The sequence below is a fragment of the Gadus chalcogrammus genome, chromosome 17, assembly GCF_026213295.1.
Source record: "Gadus chalcogrammus isolate NIFS_2021 chromosome 17, NIFS_Gcha_1.0, whole genome shotgun sequence".
In the NCBI taxonomy this organism is placed as follows: Eukaryota; Metazoa; Chordata; class Actinopteri; order Gadiformes; family Gadidae; genus Gadus; species Gadus chalcogrammus.
The window spans coordinates 10,230,438-10,249,715 of NC_079428.1; the positions used below are offsets into that span (position 1 = coordinate 10,230,438).

Here is a 19,278-nt window from a genome sequence, read left to right on the forward strand (position 1 = left end):
CTCTTCCTTTCCCCTATCATGTTAATTTCAGCAACTGAAACCAGTGTCAAAATACAAACCATTATTTACTTATTTTTCTAGCACCTTTCTAGCAGTACATAGGTTCTAGGCTCTAAACTATTTCGAGTTACTAAAATAATGAATAGTCTATATATCACATGCAGTTAAAGTTAAAAAAAAAAGTTGGATAAAGCACCTATTCAATTCCAGAATGAAAATTTCTGCAAAATCAAATGTTATACATTATGGATCTCTAGCTATTAAGATCTTTATCTAAAGAAAAGATCTGGCATGAGATAAAACATGGTTGGAGTAGGACATAATCAAGTGGTTGTTAGTGGGTGATACAGCTAAGAATATATTTCAATATTTACAAGCTGTGGACAAACAGCATATAATATGGACACATAAGAGGGGTGTATGGGTTAAACATAAGCCACCCAGCTAAAGTAAAAGTTGGATCAAGTACCTGTTCAATTCCACAATGAAAATGTCTGCAAAATCAAATGTTGTACATTATGGATCTCTAGCTAAGATCGTTATCTAAAGAAAGATCTGGCATGAGATAAACATGGTTGGAGTAATCAATTGGTTGGTAACAATGTGATAGTGAATTCAAAAGACCTCAGCAGCCAATGCCGAAACATGCACCTATATGTTCTCTGCTCCTTCTGGGGTTCGGAAGAATGTCTGGCGGCAGGATTCTCAAGTCGAAACCTGTCTATAAATTCTTCATGAGGACCAGTGGGCCGACATGAGCGTTGGTAAAGCCGATTTATGTGTCAGATAAGACAGATTTAAATAAAACCATTCCCAGATGTTCAGTTGTATTGTACTTTATTTCATAGTGAGCACAGACATACACGTTACGGTATTGGACATGCCAGGGCGCATGTCTCCCACGTCCCTCTTGGAGGAAAGTATTCTTTCCTTTCTCTGCAGTCGTGTAGAAACATGGATCGTACCATAGCTCTCAATTTCTTTGTTAGGTCAGTGTGTGAAATCTAAATGTTGAACCGAGCAAGAACAGACGGTTCATCCGTCTGTTCAGGGTTCATCCATGGATCTCTTGTTATTCTGCGTTACATCTAAAGATCTCTGGTGAATACATTTTTGGGCATATACAAACATTTTTTATTTGGTTTTTATTTTTATTGAATGTACAGCTCAGTTTCTCCCCGGCCCAACTCAGTATATAACAACCATTAAAAAAATCTGGGAGAATAACGTGACTTTAAGATTTAACTAAATAATTACAATCTACATTACAAACAATAGACAAGAGACAAATGGGGGGAGGGGGGGGGGATGTGAAAATAATGAAACATGTAAAATGCATAAAAGGTCACTAACTCAGAGCCGAGACCAGCATAGAGATAAAGCTACGTGTCAGAAACAGGGGCCATAGTGGTTACAGGTTCCCCCGGGTTCTCATCATCCTGGCCTAGCGAAAAGGGGGTACAAGCAACAGCCGCCATGGAGGATCCAGGTCCTGGTTTGTCTCAAGGCATTGTAAACAACAATTGCAGCCGAAACAGATCGCTCATGGATGTGGTTCTATGACTGGAGACGTGCAATGTTAACCTTAGTGAGGCTAAAGCTGATGGGATAACACTTGCTTCACGTACCCGCTGCATCTCCCTAGCTAAGAGACAAGGAAACTCCACAGGGAAAGACAATAGAGAAGAAGAAGAGAGCACCACAATTAACAAAATACACCATGTGACTCGGCTTCAACATCATAATACCAACAAACTGGAGCCAGGCAATAAGCACTATGTACAACAACGACAACGACAAACTGTCTGTGTCTTATGCATGTGTCATCTGCATAGAAGAGTTTTTTGTTCAGGGTGGTGGGAATGAGGGGATATTCGGTCGTAAGCAGCAAATATATGAATGTTTTGCCAATAATAGCAAAGAGTGAAAAGTTGAATTATGGGAAAGCGTAGGCTGTAAATCCAACTAGAGAAGATGATTAAGCATACCTATTGGTCGTAAAAAAAAATACAAAGGAAGCCAATCAGATCAGTGCAATATATTAACAACTGTAAAAATAGCACGGGTTGGCCAGATGACTGCCGATCACAGTCTGCCTTTAGCATAATTTTTGGGTTTGTAAAGAAAGTGCGGATATCGTGAAATCAACAAGGAGTAGATAAAGGAATCATAGTATGGATGACAGTACCAGACTCTGGGAGAGAAAAACACTTAAACTCAACCAATTCAGTCAGAACCAACATTTTCATGGGGAGTACAAACAAAGAATGAGGTCATTCATAGAACAACAATATCCAACAGGAGACGCTTGGATATTTATTGGGAGTGCTGCATGGTTAGTCCTATGTTATGATTTGTGGGTGAGTCGAAGCGCTGCAAGGCCTATTATTCCTCTCTATCGAACGGTGGGGGGGGAGGGGAGGGGGGGGGGTCACTCGATGCGAGATAACCCAGTGAAAACACAGGATTACAAGGAGAAAGAAATAAAAAACATAATGTGAGATCAAAAAACACGGAAGACACACAATAGCACCACTGTAAATAATAATCTAGTGAAGAACAACGGAGAATCCCCTCTTTCTTCCTACTCCTCCTCATTTATCTTCTTCCTCCTCGACACCCAAACCATCACCACAACACAGCCCCCGAGGGGAGGGGCCTCGTTTCCTTTCAGTCATTCATTTCTAATAGTTACTCCTTGTATTTATTATAGCACCTTGACCTCTACCATGCTCACCCTCATTCTCTCTCCTCGTCTGTACGCTTATCATGACTGGAGGCGTTCTAACACAAGCATCATCATCCTCAACATCGTCACCACCGCTTCTATCAGTCTTTCTCCCTCCTCCTCCTCCTCCTCCTCCTCCTCCTCCTCCTCCTCCTGTCGGTCTCTCCATCCCTCCCCACCAGGAGAGGACGAAGGGGGGCGAAGGGGGGGGGGGTCGGGGCGACTACAAGAGCTTGCTGCAGACCTGGCAGCGGCTGACGCGGGACAGCTGCGTGCCGCCCTTCAGGGTCTCCTGAGGCGGGGCGTCCACGAACTCGCGGCGCTGGTCCACCGTGGTGAGCCAGAAGCTGTACTTGTTGGCGAAGTAGTGGCAGGTGCCCTTAGCGCCGTTGCACTCGATGAAGGGCGTGGCCCGGAAGTCCTCCAGGCACGAGCCCGGGGAGACCAGCGACTGGCCGCCGCCCTCCGCGCCCGCCGCCGTGTGCTGCGGGGGGGGGGGGGGGGGGGGGGGGGGAGGAGGGAAGAGGTTAGCGGTGGCGTTAGAAGCTAGACGACACATTGGTTTGATGGAAGGGATTCACTGGACCGAATAAGCAGGTCCCACTGCGTCTAACCCGACGATGAAGCACTTTGACTTTGACTTTTGACTTTGTGCGTGAGACAGCAGGCATCGATTAGGGTGGTGAGAGGAGGGGGTCGAGGTGATAGAAGGAGGTGGAGGGAGGGCGGAGAAGGGCAGGGGGAGAGGGGAGCAGAGAATGTGCAGGAGGGAGGCGGAGGAGGGGTGGAGTCGGGGGGGGGGGGGGGAGTGAAGAGGAGGGCAAGGAGAGGAGAGTGGAGGAGAGGTTGGAGGAGGAGGTGAGGGAGAGAAGGGTGGAGGAGGAGGTGAGGGAGAGAAGCGTGGAGGAGGAGGTGAGGGAGAGAAGGGTGGAGGAGGAGGTGAGGGAGAGGAGGGTGGAGGAGGAGGTGAGGGAGAGAAGGGTGGAGGAGGAGGTGAGGGAGAGAAGGGTGGAGGAGGAGGTGAGGGAGAGAAGGGTGGAGGAGGAGGTGAGGGAGAGAAGCGTGGAGGAGGAGGTGAGGGAGAGAAGGGTGGAGGAGGAGGTGAGGGAGAGGAGGGTGGAGGAGGAGGTGAGGGAGAGAAGGGTGGAGGAGGAGAGGGGGGGGAGGTGACGGGGAGAGATGAGGTCAGAGGAGGAGGAGGAGGAGGAGGAGGAGGTGCTGCAGGCTGGGAGAGGAGAGGGGGGGGGGGGGGGGAGGTGAAGGGGAGAGAGGAGGTGGACATTGAATGGAGCCCCACCATGAGGAAGGAATATCCTATCCAGAGGCTCCTCCACCCACGGGGGCAGGTTGGGATGCTCATGTCCTGGCTGTGGACCGCCACGGCCTGGGAGGGCGCCTCACACACAGAACACCTGGACCGCACAACCACATCCACAGGTCAAAGGTCAGGTCATAAATACATAGATATACAGAAAAAGACGGCATAAACATAGGAACTACGGACAGAAAACTAAGATGGCCGACCTGCTGATGTAGGAGCGGATCTGCTCCTCGGCGACGGGCATCATGGGAATTGGCGCGGTGGTGGACAGCCAATAGGATTTGTCGTTGCGGCTGGCGTAGTAGCAGACCTCGTTAGGGGAGCAGTAGAGGAAGGGGATGGTGCTGAACCTAGGGAGACAGGATCCAGCCAGACCTGGGAGAGAGAGAGAGGGAGAGAGGAAAGGAGGGGAGGGAGAGAGAGAGAGAGAGGGAGAGAAAAGGAGGGGAGGGAGAGAGAGAGAGAGGGAGAGAGAAAAGGAGGTGAGGGAGAGAGAGAGAGGGAGAGAGAAAAGGAGGGGAGGGAGAGAGAGAGAGGGAGAGAGAAAAGGAGGGGAGGGAGAGAGAGAGAGGGGGAGAGAAAAGGATGTGAGGGAGAGAGAGAGAGAGGGAGAGAGAAAAGGAGGGGAGGGAGAGAGAGAGAGGGAGAGAGAAAAGAGGGGACATTAACATGTATTATGGTTGTGTTTTTGCGATTTTTTTATTCTAATGGGGATATCCAGTGGAACACACAAATGTGCAGTAATAGTTTACGAAGATATCTGTCTTTGTACTTTGTACTAGACTAGAGGATCAATCATTCTTGTCCAACCCCATGTTCACAGTCTCCCATTGTGCAGGACTCTGTGTGTTATCTAATCAATGGTTAGCGGGGGGGGGGTTCCAAGCTAGGCTCAGCTCAGATGTTCCTCTGGACGTACCGAGGTCCTGGTTGTGGGCCTTCTCCTGCCCCTCCACGTACAGCAGGCTGTACCCGTCCCACAGCTTGGCCATGCCCTGCGGACACATGGGCACCTGCTCGTTCTGGCTGTGCTTCACCAGCGTGTAGCCGATGCTGTGGCTACGCCCCACGCCGCCGGCGACCCCGGGGATACCCGGCTGACCGGGGAAGCCTGGAGGGTGGAGGAGAGGGGGGTGGGGTCGGTCGAGGAGGTGATAGGGGGAGGGAGGAAAGGGTAGAGTTGACTTAGAGTTAGAGTGCATGAAGGGACAAACCATTCAGACAGGCAATCAGAGGGTCAGAGCTCTCACCTTGCTCTCCAGCGGGTCCAGGGAAGCCAGGGGGACCCGGATCTCCGAGCGGTCCGAGCAGACCACCAGAACCCATACGACCCAGCTTACCAACCGGGCCCGGGCGCCCCTTAGGACCTGGCGAGCATAAGACACAACGGGGATTAATACGGCGCCAGCGTCTCTAACACAGGCCTACAGCGCGGCTCCTCTTGAAGACGCACCAGATCGCCCTGGCATCCCAGGCTGACCAGGCTCCCCACTGTTCCCGGGCCCCCCGAGGGCTCCGGGACCACCCGGGTCCCCAGACGGTACACTGATCGCCGCCGGGGTGGAGGTAGGGCCTGGACGTCCCTTACGCCCAGCCCCGCCTGGAGAGAGAGAGAGAGACATTGGTTTACGTCACGGTATAACGCTCATGCTACGCTATTAGCATCCTAGCTCATCCTATTGCGATGCGACACGTCAACGTTAGCATGGTAATGCCAGGTGTCCCCCTTACCTCTGGATCCCTTGAGGCCGTGGGCGCCATAGTAACCGTTCTCGCCACGGTAACCGTTCAGCCCAGGACCCCCGCTGTAGCCCGTGTCGCCTCTCTCTCCTGGGGAAAGCAGAGCACACACACACCGCTAGCTTAGCTTAGCTTCGTAAGTCAAACCAATCAATTGAAGTTCTTTCTTTTTTTTATGGTAAACGATGACGGACAGAAATGACTATTTAGGCATAACGACTGACCTTTGAACCCGGGGCCGCCGTTGTAACCGGGGCCCCCTGGATGTCCTGCTTCTCCCTTCCTAGCAGGGGCGCCAGGGAAGCCCGGCAGACCGGGATCACCTCTGTCTCCCTGGGCCGTACCGGGGCCGGGGGGCCCGGGCGGTCCTGTAGGCCCACGGAGACCTGGGGGGAGACAGGAGGGGGAGGAGAGAGAGAGAGAGAGAGAGAGAGAGAGAGAGAGAGAGAGAGAGAGAGAGAGAGAGAGAGAGAGAGAGAGAGAGAGAGAGAGAAGAGAAGAGAAGAGAAGAGAAGAGAAGAGGAGAGGAGAGGAGAGGAGAGAGAGAGAGAGAGAGAGAGAGAGAGAGAGAGAGAGAGAGAGAGAGAGAGAGAGATGGAGGCGATGAGAGAGAGGAGGAAGAGGAGGAGGAGAAGGAGAGGGGAGAGGTGGAGGAGAGAAGAAGAGGAGGATATGATGAAGGGAGGATAGGAGAGGCGGGGGGAATGGGTCTATTTGATGCTGACCAGGTGACAATGGTGATACTAGTGATATTGGTGATACTGTTGATACTGGCGATCCTGGGGATACTGATGGTGATAGTGGTGATACTGGTGAAAGAGTTGACATCCGTGATATTTACCGTACTCTCCGTCCAGACCGGGCAGGCCAGGGTCTCCTAATGGTCCTGGGATATCTGAGCCCACTGTCTCTCCTGGACGCCCAGGGAGCCCTGGGAATCCAGTGAGACCGGGACCACCTGCACGCACACACACACACACACACACACACACACACACACACACACACACACACACACACACACACACACACACACACACACACACACACACACACACACACACACACACAAATATATATGAGAAATCGCACTGTGGAATACCATCATTTGACAGCAGCCTCGTTTGCTTGCTGACTTGATCGTGAAAATGTATTCAACAGAAAACACAGATATGTGTGGGGTCTCACCGGAGTCTCCTCTCTCTCCCTTCTCCCCGTTGCGGCCTGGTCCTCCAGGGTACGAGTCTCCTCGCTCTCCCTTCAGCCCATTAGCTCCCGGTGTCCCTGGACGACCGCCGATACTGGGGCCTGAAATCACCCACACACAGACCGTCCGTCACGCTGATCCCGTCCCCGGGTCGACCTTTAACCTCCGGTGACTTACAGTGAACTCAGAGATGGGTCGTCAAGGAGGAGGTTAGGTTAGGTTCCGACATCTAGCTCACAGACATTGTGCCGCTAAGTGCACAAGGACTAGATGTCTGAAAGGGGGGGGGGGGGGGGGAGAAGCTAAATCCGGAACGGCCATCCTGGTTCTCGGCGGGCTGGGAGAGGTGTGGATGTTGCGGGGCTTACCTGGAGTTCCCGGAGCACCTCTCGGTCCGGCCAGTCCGTTGAGTCCGTGGAGACCCATAGAGCCAGGTAGACCTGGAACACACGCGCAACACATGTGCGCGTCATGGGTCGAACTGTTTGTGTGTTTGTGTCATGCATTCCCGTTGGCCTCACGGTGTTTGTGTGCGTTGCCGGTATCGACTCTGATTACCTTTAGCCCCCGGTCCTGCGGGGCCGCCGGGCTGCCCGGGCGTCCCGTCACGGCCTCTGCCCCCTGGGTAGCCTGGGAGACCTTTAGCCCCTGGGAAGCCAGGGGAGCCTGGACAGGCAGAAGAGGACAGACGGTTGTGGCGTGGTCGTAGCATTCACGCTAACAGTAACTCGCTCTTTGCTGTGTGCGAGCGAGCATGCCGGTGAAGCATGTGGCTAGCCATGCTAAACTCCATTACCCATAAGCCCCGGTCTGCCGGGCTCTCCGGGCCCTCCCTTGGTGCCGGGGTAGCCTGAACCTCCGGGGTATCCGTTGTCGCCGGGGAGGCCGTCATTAGCCCGCCCACCTGGGGAGAAACAACCAATCAGGGCTCAGGTACGCCATTTCATATCAGACGGGGCTCAACTGTTGAAGTCGCAGGGTTGGATGTGTGTTATGATCCAGACCCCAATAAATAAAGAGGAGCAGGGGAACAACAGTAGTGTGTGTGTGTGTGTGTGTGTGTGTGTGTGTGTGTGTGTGTGTGTGTGTGTGTGTGGAGGGGGGTAGGGAGGTGGGTGCAGGCCTCTCGGCCCAGGACGGTGCTCTCTACCTGGGTAGCCTGGTTCACCAGGCTGGCCCTTGGCACCGGGACCTCCAGGGTAGCTGAACGTTTCTCCTCTCGCACCTGGGGACGGAGAGACCAGATCAAACCGGATCAGACCAGTTCAGTCTAGATTAGACCAGCTCGGTCTAGATTAGACCAGCTCAGTCAAGTGTTTGTGAGAGTGTTTCTGTGTGTGTGCGTGTGTGCGGGTACCTTTAGACCCGGGGCGACCGGGTTCTCCAGGGTTGCCAGGGAAACCAAATCCGCCGTCATCCCCCTATACAGAGCGGGTAGAATACCTCATATCAACACACCATCATACAAACATAACCACAACTCTGTGAATTATTGTGAACTAAGAGCAGTCAAATCCAATGTAATGCAATGCAATCGTCTATTTTGAACTAATCTAATTGATTCTGAACTGATCTAATCTGATTGTATACATTGTGATTTATCTAATCAAAAGGATTGTATTTTGTCTTTCCATTTTAATCGAATCAAATCAAATGTCTTTTCAGATAAAGTCATCTGATAATGTAATCTCTGATTTAATGTAATGTAACCTAATCTAATATATTTGTATTTCTAATCTAATCCAATACAATCAAATTCAGTCCAATATAATACAATTCAATCCAATGGTAGCTAAAGAAATCAAATGTAATTTAAATAATAATCAAATGTTTGGTATTCTGTAATCTAAAATAATCACAGTAATGTAATGAAATGTACTGTAATTAGAATACTGTAATGTAACGTCATTTTATATAGTAAGTAATCTAATCTTTAATCATCTAATGTAATATAATTAGAACCTAATGTTTGGTATTCTGAAATCTAAATGCCAATTGAGTCAGAGTGAGTGTGTGATGAGTGTGTGATCTGAGTGTGCATGTGATCTGCGGCGGTCTGTGTGTTTACACTCGGTCCGAAGGTCCCGGGGAAGCCTGGGATGCCGGGTTCCCCCTTGGACCCGGGGTATCCGGGGGTCCCAGGTTGTCCGGGGTAACCGGGAGACCCCGGCAGACCCTTGCTCTGATCCGCGTAACCGGGAATTCCAGGAAGACCCTGGCGACCGGGCAGTCCGGGGAAACCCTTGTCACCTAGGCAACCGGACACAAGACAGGGGGCATTAGAAGGATCCTAATCGTGAGGAAACATTGTATTACCGCCAGTGAGTGTTAAAAAGAATAAATTAATGCAGGCGCGTGTGTGCGCATCCATCAGTTTAACCACACGCAATCTAAACACGTAACGCTTAATACAGTCAATGGCAATGTACATTAACAGGGGGACACATGCATATTAGGAACACAAGTCGATAACGATGATGTATACAATACTGGTAAGAAACGATGTGTGTTAATGTATTGCCGCATATCATTAAATAGACCCACAGTTGCGGCCACAGGACCACATATCATATGTGTTTTCTTTGCCGAAATTATGTGTTTGGGACCGTTAAAATAGGGCCCTGTGTTTCATACTTTGTGCTTCTCAACCTGGGGGTCAGAACCGCACTGATCAACATAGGGGGGCTCTGCTGACTTATAAACTATAGATATGTAATGGACCATTTAGGGGGAAATCCCGTGAAATGAGGTGTAGATGAGATGTGTTTATGGGCTGCTGGTGGGTGTGTACCTCTGGGTCCGGGGAAGCCGGGGAGACCTTGACCTCCATAGTTCCCTGGTTCTCCTTTCTCTAAGAAGTTGGCCGGGAGAGGGGCAGAGGGCAAGCCCGGGCTACCCGGGTACCCACGCTCACCTGTGGGGGGGGGGGGGGGGAGAGAGAGAGAGAGAGAGAGAGAGAGAGAGAGAGAAAGAGAGAGAGAGAGAGAGAGAGAGAGAGAGAGAGAGAGAGAGAGAGAGAGAGAGAAAACAGACATCAGATCAACAGAAGGAACAGCAGACAGCCATACACAGAGAGGCAGTCAAAAGGTCGGACGGACGGAACAAAGAAACAGGTAGAGAGGCAGACATAAAGGCTAAATAAACCAAAATAACACAGCAAAATTATTCGTTTTGTAAACACAACACACATTAGCATGTACTACATAGGGCTTGCAAGGTTATCTCCTTTTTTAAGATTTATCCACCAATATTACCTCATGATTTTATTTGTATTATGCATTATGTACCTGCGCCTCAGATGCACAGTCTTAATGCTGATGTCTGCGGCCTTCTCTTTCAGTATTCTGTTTAGTATCAATGAGAGTAGCCCGTACCTTTAGCTCCATGATATCCCAGACCCCCCGGTCCCCCGTCACGTCCAGACGATCCCGGTAAACCCTTTCCTCCAGGCTGACCCGGGGTGCCGGGGCGCCCGGGGCGACCCGGGAAACCAACCAGACCTAGGAAGCCTCTGTCGCCTGGCCATCACACACACACACACACACACACACACACACACACACACACACACACACGCACACACGCACACACACACATACGCACACACACACATATACAATCACAAACACGCATACACACACAAAACACAAAAACACACACGCATGCACACACGCACACACACAAACACACACACACACACACACAAAGACCCACACACACACAGCAAACAAAATGGTGATGATTCAGTGTATTGGTCTTGTTTGATGGGAGCTCCAAAATACACCCCTTAAACAAACAAACTAACAAAAATGACAATTTGTTTACTATGATCCTTCATTCATAATTCAATAGATTACTCTGAATAAATGTACTACAGAGTTTCCCCATGATGCATCACTTGCCAAATATCCCTCACCAGACCTTTAGGGTACAATATGTAAAATAGACACAACAGTGTTTAAAATAGGTACTGCAGTCCAAATTCACAACATTGGAGAGTAGTCCGCGCCCAGCCCTGGAAACATCTAGCTTTAGTGCAGTTAAACATGGTCGTTCCTACAGAGCCATAGCCAGGAAGACGAGCCCTACCCTTCCTGCCGGGTATCCCAGGGTTTCCGTCTCTAGTCCCGGGCCCTGGGGGACCAGGGGCGCCTCGGTTCCCGGGGGACCCAGAGTAACCGGGCTCTCCTGGGGTTCCCTTCATGCCAGCGGGCCCTCTGGGACCGGGGTCTCCTCTGAAGCCCTTCCTACCAGGGAAGCCTTGGGAAGGCATGGGGGGTCAGGAGACATGGGTGGGGGGTGGATGGATGGATGGAGGGAGGGGGGGTAGGGAGGAGGGGAGGGAGGGAGGGAGGGAGGGAGGGAGGGATGGGATGATGATGGAGGGAGGGAGGGATGATGGATGGAGGGAGGGGAGGGAGGGAGGGGAGGGAGGGAGGGAGGGAGGGAGGGAGGGAGGGTAGGAGGGAGGGATGGATGGAGGGAGGAGGTAGGAGGATGATGAGGAGGGAAGGGGGGGAGGGCGGAGGGAGGGAGGGAGGGAGGGAGGGAGGTAGGGAGGGAGGGATGGATGGAGGGAGGGAGGTAGGGAGGGATGGATGAGGGGGAGGGAAGGGGGGAGCGGAGGGTAGGGAGGGAGGGCGGGAGGGAGGGGAGGGAGGGATGGAGGGAGGAGGGACGGGAGGGAGGGAGGGAGGGATGGAGGGAGGGAGGTAGGGAGGGATGGATGGAGGGAGGGAAGGGGGGAGGGAGGGAGGGAGGGAGGGAGGGATTGATTCATATAGGTATAGGTGGAGGGATGGGTAATGGATGGATGGACGGCCGGAGGGAGGGAGGGATGATGGATGGAGTGAGGGAGGGAGGGAGGGAGGGAGGGAGGGAGGGAGGGAGGGAGGGAGGGAGGGAGGGATGGATGGATGAATGAAGAGATGGATGGAGTGATTCATAGAGGGAGGGGTTGAGTGACGGATGGTGGATTGGAGGGACGGAGGCGGAGGGCAGAGAGAGAGGGAGACACGTTAATTTGAGTGATCAACAGAACATTGTGGTAGATTTCACATGGAGATGGAGAACACACAAGGTTAGCCGAACCTAAACAAACACTTGAGCATATTACGTAAAATATGAAAAAGGGTTCAGTATTTCATGGTTAAACCGCTCGACAGCAGCAAACTACACATATCAGCACACATTAATGCAAACAACAACAAGGAAGCTGATCTTACCTTCAACATAAAAGCGTAAAAGCATTTCAGTAACAAACATAATGTTTGATTTAAAGAGTTTTGCCGGTTAGTCTATTGCCAAATTCCCACAGCTTTAGATGCAATGTAAAGACCTGTAAAGTCCGACAACATTGTTGCCTTGACGGGTTAAGATGAAATTGCCTTGGTTTGGTTTCGGTTTGATTAACAAATATATGGTTACATGGTTATATGGTATGTTGGGCAAAAAGTTAAGAAAATCAAGAGAAACATTTACAACACATATTTTGTACGTTTCTAACTTTCATTTGTGTTTCCATTATTTTGCGATAAAGCCATGTAATTAGGGTCAATGCTGTTTGTAAACACACCACGTATTTCTGTTGCTTGAAGATAGTCCTATGTGTTGAAAATGTTACATCCTAATTTTCTTAAACAACCTAAATAGCGACATTCATCTCAATAAGTCGTTTTAACTTTTAATATTCTTCGGTAAATCATCTTCAAATCGTATTTTCGATATGGCGGCACAGAGGTTTTTTCCGTATTACTTAAGATTCTGGTATTAAAGGAATGACTTTTAGACCGAATCAAAGAAATAACAACTTGTTGAGATCTGCGATTTGTTTGGAGAGCTCTAAACCAGCCCATAATAAACATCAACTTGTAGGGTTGAAGTCACACAAGCCTACAAGTTACGGCACAACAAACAAAATTACAACACCTAATGCGGGTTAGCTTGATGTTCGCGACAAACACATGGTTAGCATTAGCCCGCAGGGAATCGTTCTGGCCAAACAAACAGAAAAACTGCTTTTTCCTTTTGTGTGTCTTTTTCTTTTCAATATGCCTGAGAAACACTTTGTTCAAGTTATTTCCTCTCTCTTTAAAGCTATCCTACCGGCCATTAGACTATATCCTTCTTAAAACAAGTGAATGTTCAATTTGAAGTGCTATGGGCTGAAACTGGAAAAAAAAAGGACTCAAATCCTTGTGACATGATTTGTCACGTACAAAGCCGTATTGAATAAGAAACTTGAAATAGCTGTTGCTTGGTTCTCACTTGCTTTAAGAAAAACGTGTTGAGGTTAACGGGGGAAGGCAGGGGAGGCACACTGAAGAGACAGAATAGAAAGAAATAGGAATTAATGGTGTTTGGTCAGGGTAATGGAAATATGAGAGGGAGGAGGAGGAGTTGGAGGAGGAGGGAATGGGAATGGGAGGTGGAAGAGGATGGTTTGGATGCTCGGGGAGAAGGTGGAGGAGGTGGAGGAGCAGAGAAGTGGCGAGCTGGTCTCACCTGGACAGCCTACCGAGTGTTCCAACGCCACCAAGGAAAGGAGGTAAGGATGCAAGGAGACAAGGGTGGTGGTGAAGAAGACGAGGAAGGAGTGAGGCGATGAGGAAAGGAGGGGGATGCAGGAGGGTGGGACAATGGAGAAAAGGGGGTGGGGAAGAGGTGAGGAGTTTTTTTTTTGGTGATGTAGACGCATCAATTCATTATAAAAATGACAAACAAAGATGATGTGTTTTTGGTAAAGATCAACCATACAGAGACATGTACCAACACCCCAACAGGAACAGCTGAAGTCAAACACTGAAACTCGCATATCAATTTGCCAAGTCAAGAAAGGACTCAAAGCTCCAGGACCGTCGAGAATATCAGTGGACATGGAAACGATCGTACGACTAAACTCATTACACACAAGCAGGTTCAGACTTAGCATCAAACTCGACTCTGGTGGGATCCGACCTCAGGAGCGATTGGGTCGTAACAGTTAGCGGCAACCCCTCTGACAAACCAAGAACCAATGTCTTTCAAGGGTTTGCGTTCACAATTTCGATTCCCGATGGAAAAAACCCTGACTGAGTCGGGGACGCAGCAGACCCGGTATTCCGGAGGTTTCATAGGGGCGCTCACCTGGAGATCCGTTGGGGCCCGGGAGACCCGGGGACCCGCGGGCCCCGGGAAGGCTCCGCGTGATGTCGCTGGGCGGGCCGGGGGGACCGGCAATACCGTTATAACCGCTGTCTCCGCGCCCACCCTTTGGCCCGGGACCGCCGGAGCGACCGTCGAAACCTGAGGAGGAGGAGGTAAAGCGTGAGTAAAATAGTACCCGCTTAGTAGCACTGCACCATCGAGTAGTAGTACCACTGATCTACTATGGCTGCTGATACCTATACTACCATGGGTTGCTATGGGCTCGCTCAAACACACACAACCACACACACACGCAAGCACAAACGCACAAAAACACACAACATGTTCCTGTCGGCCCCTCTCCCCCCCTGTCCCTCCCTTCTATCATCTTATTCTCTCCCCCCCTCTCTCCCCCCCCCCCCCACCCTCCCTCCCATCTCTCCCTCAATTTCAACCGAGTGTCGGTAACACCGCTGGAGGCCGCGGTGGGTCACGTGACGTACCAGGGGAGCCCGGCCCACCGGGGCTCCCCGGCTGGCCCTTGTCTCCGGGGGTCCCGGGGAGGCCGTTGAGTCCGGGGGAGCCGGGCGTGGCCCCCAGCACCTCTCCGGGCTGGCCCTTGCCGCCGGGGATGCCGGGGAGGCCGTCCTTCCCTCTGGCGCCGTCGTAGCCATGGCCGGGGAGGCCGGGGGAGCCGGGGTCCCCCCGTATCCCGGGGAAACCTGGGGGGGGATGGGGGGGGGGGAGAGAAGGTGTAGGTGAGGCGGTTTGAGGGCTTATATGCAGGGCCATGCAAACAGGTGGCTTACAAACTGGAAATCAATGCCTTCTCCCATAAAGAGAATAATTCATATTTTAAAAAAAAACTATACAAAGTAGAGCACAATCAAAACAAAAACCCAAAATATAAAAAAGCTAAGCCAAACGCAAAAAAAACAAAACAAAAAAAAACAAATATGTTAATAAAATCAAAACTCTGCTCTTGAAATGGCTTCAGGACCACGGACAGTTCCTCAGGACAGACACAGGACCCCGCTGCCTCAACATGGGCTCTTTGCTACATTGTTCCTCGAGTTGCTGAGCAGGGACCAACCTTGGGGACCTGGTTGCCCTCCGAAGCCGGGGTCTCCCCTCTCTCCCTTGTTCCCGTTGAAGCCTGGACGCCCAGAGCTGCCGGAGAACCCGGGCTGGCCTTTAGGACCTGGGAAACACAAAGCCTCCTTAGCAAAACCTCTCTGGGGCCATCTGGGACTTAAACCTTCTCCTACGTTGTAACGTCATTATGCGCAGCGGGTAGGAGTCGGACACGACAGAGACGGGTCGTTAAGGAGCAGGGGTTAGATAGTGAAAACACAGACAGGTCGTCGCTTTTATGTTTGCTTTAGCATTCTGCTAAATCTTAAATACATTGCACTTTCTACAATCTTTGCTATTTTCTTTCATCATTTCATTTTATTGCATGCATTTTTTTTACTTTGCCTTTGTTTTCTTTTACTTATCTATTTAATTGTATTATTTCTTTTTATTGTATGCGAAGCACTTTCAGACTGCCTCGTTAATTAAAAGTGCTATGTGAATAAAGCAGCCTGGCCTTAAAGAGCAGGGAGAGGTTAGGGGTCATCTCAAGGGTGCCTACAGGTAGACTTTGAACATGCGGGAACAAAGCGGGAACCTGGTGATCAGGGGATCTTACCTGGTCGCCCGGGTGATCCGGGGTAACCCGGTGTGCCGTCCTCTCCGGGGATGCGGCAGGGGATCGTTTGTCCTGGTAGCGGTCACATTCAGGTTAGCAGGGCGTTAGCCAATTATCACACGCTAACAAGACAACTACAGCTTCATGGGGCTCGACTAGATGTAGAGAAAGTAGCACTAAGGAGGCCTAAGTTTCTAGGTCGAGGATAAGATGTTTTTTAGGACTCCACCCACCTGCTGCTCGCTGAAATCCAAACCAAACACTCATCAATGCACAGAATATCTGCTCAGGTACACTCCACACAGGTATACATGCTATGCTAACATAGCAATGCAAGGTTACGGTTCATTTATCAGTCATTGCTTTTCGATTTTAAGCAGTCAGTCAAAAGTTTATTCTCCACACCAAAAAATATAATAATCATACGTTTATCTTCTTCATTTGGACGGTTCGGCATAAATATTTAATTGGAAGAGATATATTTTTGGCACTGTGATTGTTGATTGCACTCAGTCATACTGTATTGTATTATTCTTTGTTTTGGGGGGTTAGCTCTATTTTAGCTATGAGAATGTTATTTTTGTCTGTTGAATGTGGTTAGTATAAATTGTATAAGTCAAAGAGGGTTCTCAAAGCACAATGTTATGGTAGAATATTAAATATTACATGTAGAGATTCTGTGGCCGTGGAGATTGCCTGGATTATTTTTGTTATCCCCGCCCCCCAAACATCATTGGTTAAAGCACCTGAAGCAGAGCTTTTAAATAAGAAAAAGAAAAATGCAGCAGGTTTTGGCAGCTCTGACTGGAGGAGGAAGAATGCCAACCATTTTGCATCTGTACAACAACCTAAAGGAACCGTTAAGTTTATACTAAAACAGCTGTCAATCATAAGGTGACTCCGCCCAAATGGAATTACCCCACAGGTAATATAGACTCTTCCATTGGTTAAATCATGAATAAATGATTGACAGGAATCATAAGACTACATTTCCCATCATATATTGCTTCCAGGAAGTGCCAACAGCTTTTTTATGTTAATAGTCTTAAAAAGACTGTCCACAATTATTGGGACAAACTACCTCAAGTCAAAATAGTCTGATGGCCTAAAGTTTGTTGGTTTAATCAATGTTTTCTCATTTAGCTTTTTAATATTTCTGTGGTTTTTTTACTAGCATATTTATAACTCATAAAGCTGGTACAAGACCTTGAATCTTAACTGGGATAGCTGACATTTCTGTCTTGCTAGAACTTTCTCTGTCTCTCTGTTTGTACTTCTTTTTGTTGTTGTACTGGGCGGTCGACAAAAAACATTTTTCGGTTACCCACCCGTTCCCTCTCTGAAAGAGCCGTCAGTTACATCTGCACAGCCGTTTTCTCCTGGACGGGTACACATGCACAGGGTGGTCAGTAGAGAGAGCGAGGAAGAAACGGAGATAGAGTGGGAGAGAGAGAGAGAGAGAGAGAGAGAGAGAGAGAGAGAGAGAGAGAGAGAGAGAGAGAGAGAGAGAGAGAGGGAGAGAGAGAGAGAGAGAGAAAAAGAGAAAGGCAGCAAACAGGCCATTCAGCGTCAATAGGCCAAACAAGCATAAAAAAAGAGATCAGTTAACAGTTATCAGCAAATCAGCATTGAGATGAAATCTCTACAGACGCTCATTCAGTTAAGGCAAAAGCAGTTTAAGAAAAGCTGCTTTATTACAGAAGTGCGTATGGGTTATCCTCGTCGACGAGAAGAAGAGGAGAGAGAGAGAGAAAGGCTGCCCCCTTATTGCTATGAATTACTGTAATTTTTATGATAATTAATTTATCCAATCGATAAAGCTTATCTCCGCATTAAAAAGAGTACACGATAGAAATACAACCATAGGAACAGCTCCATCTATGTCGAACACCCATTGTTTACAAGGGCGCTTTCTGATTGGCTAGAACGGTGCCAAGCGATGTCACTGGCTTCTTAAACCAGTTCCTGTTGGCCAGAACAGTCAATCGTGACTCTTTCAAATGGACGGCGCTAAACAAACTGGTTAATAGCCCTTTCCCCTCACTCTCTCCAAGTTTCCGTGAAGGAGAATAACCTTCTTATTAAAAGTAAAATGATGTTCAGGCATGTATGCATCGATGCTACGATGGCAAACATTCATACAGACGGGTTTTGTGTTCTTCAGTCTCCAGGGAAGCAAGGCCAAAACAGTTTCAATGCTGAAATCCATCGATAAGAAAACGAAGTGTTCAGTCCAGGATTAAGAGTTGGTTTTCAAATATACGGTGAATAAAGTATTTTATTATTAGTACTGAGCTTGCTTTTCTCAGGGACTGAAGAGGCACAATTCCTGTTTCAAAATCACAGCACTTACAAGACGCAATCAGTCATAACGCATCAATCAACCAATCAACCAATCAAATCCATGAAGCAATCAGTCAATTAGGCAGCTGGTGGATTGTTATGAGCTGTAAAAGACAGCGTTTAAGCACATTAATGGAAACCATTAATCTTATAAGTACATGATGCGGCTGCAGGGCAGGGACAGGAAGTGAGCAGCGCTGTTTCCTGTCACATGGCGTCTTGCAGAAGAAGGAGGGGGGGGGGGCGCAAGGTGCGCTTGATGATGAGGAACGGTGAGAATGTAAAGATGATATTGCAACGGCAATATATCTATCTACAATCGCTATGGTGATATGCTAATTAGATGGAGGGGAGTCACGAGATTGAGTCGTTCTGTTTTTTTTATTCACACCTGTTTGGAACAGACGCACACACACACACACACACACACACACACAAAGACACCACCCCTTCCTCCCGTCTCATACCTGGCGGTCCAGGATTACCCGGTTGTCCCGGTAACCCAGCATAGCCGGGTTCTCCGGCGCCCCCTCTCAGGCCGGGCGCGCCCACGTACCCGGGACCCGACTCTCCGGCGCGACCCGGGGGGCCCTTCGTCCCGGGGAACCCGGGGAAGCCCTTCTCCCCGAGGGTTCCAAAGCCGCCGTCACCCTGGCAACGGGAGGATGGGGTCACCGGGATTTATGAGTTGCCGTTTAGCAGATTGTAAATGTGCGATGTGTGTGTGTGTGTGTGTGTGTGTGTGTGTGTGTGTGTGTGTGTGTGTGTGTGTGTGTGTGGTGTTTGGTGTGTGGTGTGTGTGTGTGTGTGTGTGTGTGTGTGTGTGTGTGTGTGTGTGTGTGTGTGTGTGTGTGCATATGTATTTGCGTGTGTGTTTGTGTGTGCGTGTGTATTGGCGTGTGTGTGTGTGTGTATTTGCGTGTGTGTGTGTGTATTTGCGTGTGTCTGTGTGGGTGTGTGGTGTGGTGTGTGTCTTTGCGTGTGTGTGTATTTGCGTGTGTGCGTGTATTTGCGTGTGGTGTGTGGTGTGTGGTGTGTGTGTGTGTGTGTGTGTGTGTGTGTGTGGGGACTCACCGGTAGCCCTGGGGTCCCGGGGAAGCCAAACTGTCCATCTCTCCCGG

At 49.6% G+C, this 19,278-nt stretch overlaps 1 protein-coding gene across 1 annotated transcript; it reads right to left on the reverse strand.

Moving 5' to 3' along the window:
- Positions 1-722: 722 nt before the first annotated feature.
- On the reverse strand, positions 723-19,273 carry LOC130370474 (collagen alpha-6(IV) chain-like; the record flags this gene model as incomplete). Its single annotated transcript, XM_056576224.1, has 26 exons — positions 723-3,212; positions 4,026-4,140; positions 4,253-4,424; positions 4,969-5,160; positions 5,300-5,416; positions 5,503-5,649; positions 5,781-5,879; positions 6,014-6,175; positions 6,631-6,747; positions 6,978-7,097; positions 7,365-7,436; positions 7,555-7,662; positions 7,793-7,900; positions 8,147-8,221; positions 8,354-8,417; positions 9,065-9,246; positions 9,788-9,910; positions 10,371-10,514; positions 11,086-11,256; positions 14,122-14,280; positions 14,625-14,843; positions 15,215-15,322; positions 15,815-15,886; positions 17,143-17,193; positions 18,625-18,808; positions 19,232-19,273. Coding segments are annotated over 26 exons (3,384 nt in total), but the record flags the coding sequence as incomplete, so codon positions are not given.
- Between the last annotated feature and the right edge of the window lie 5 nt (positions 19,274-19,278).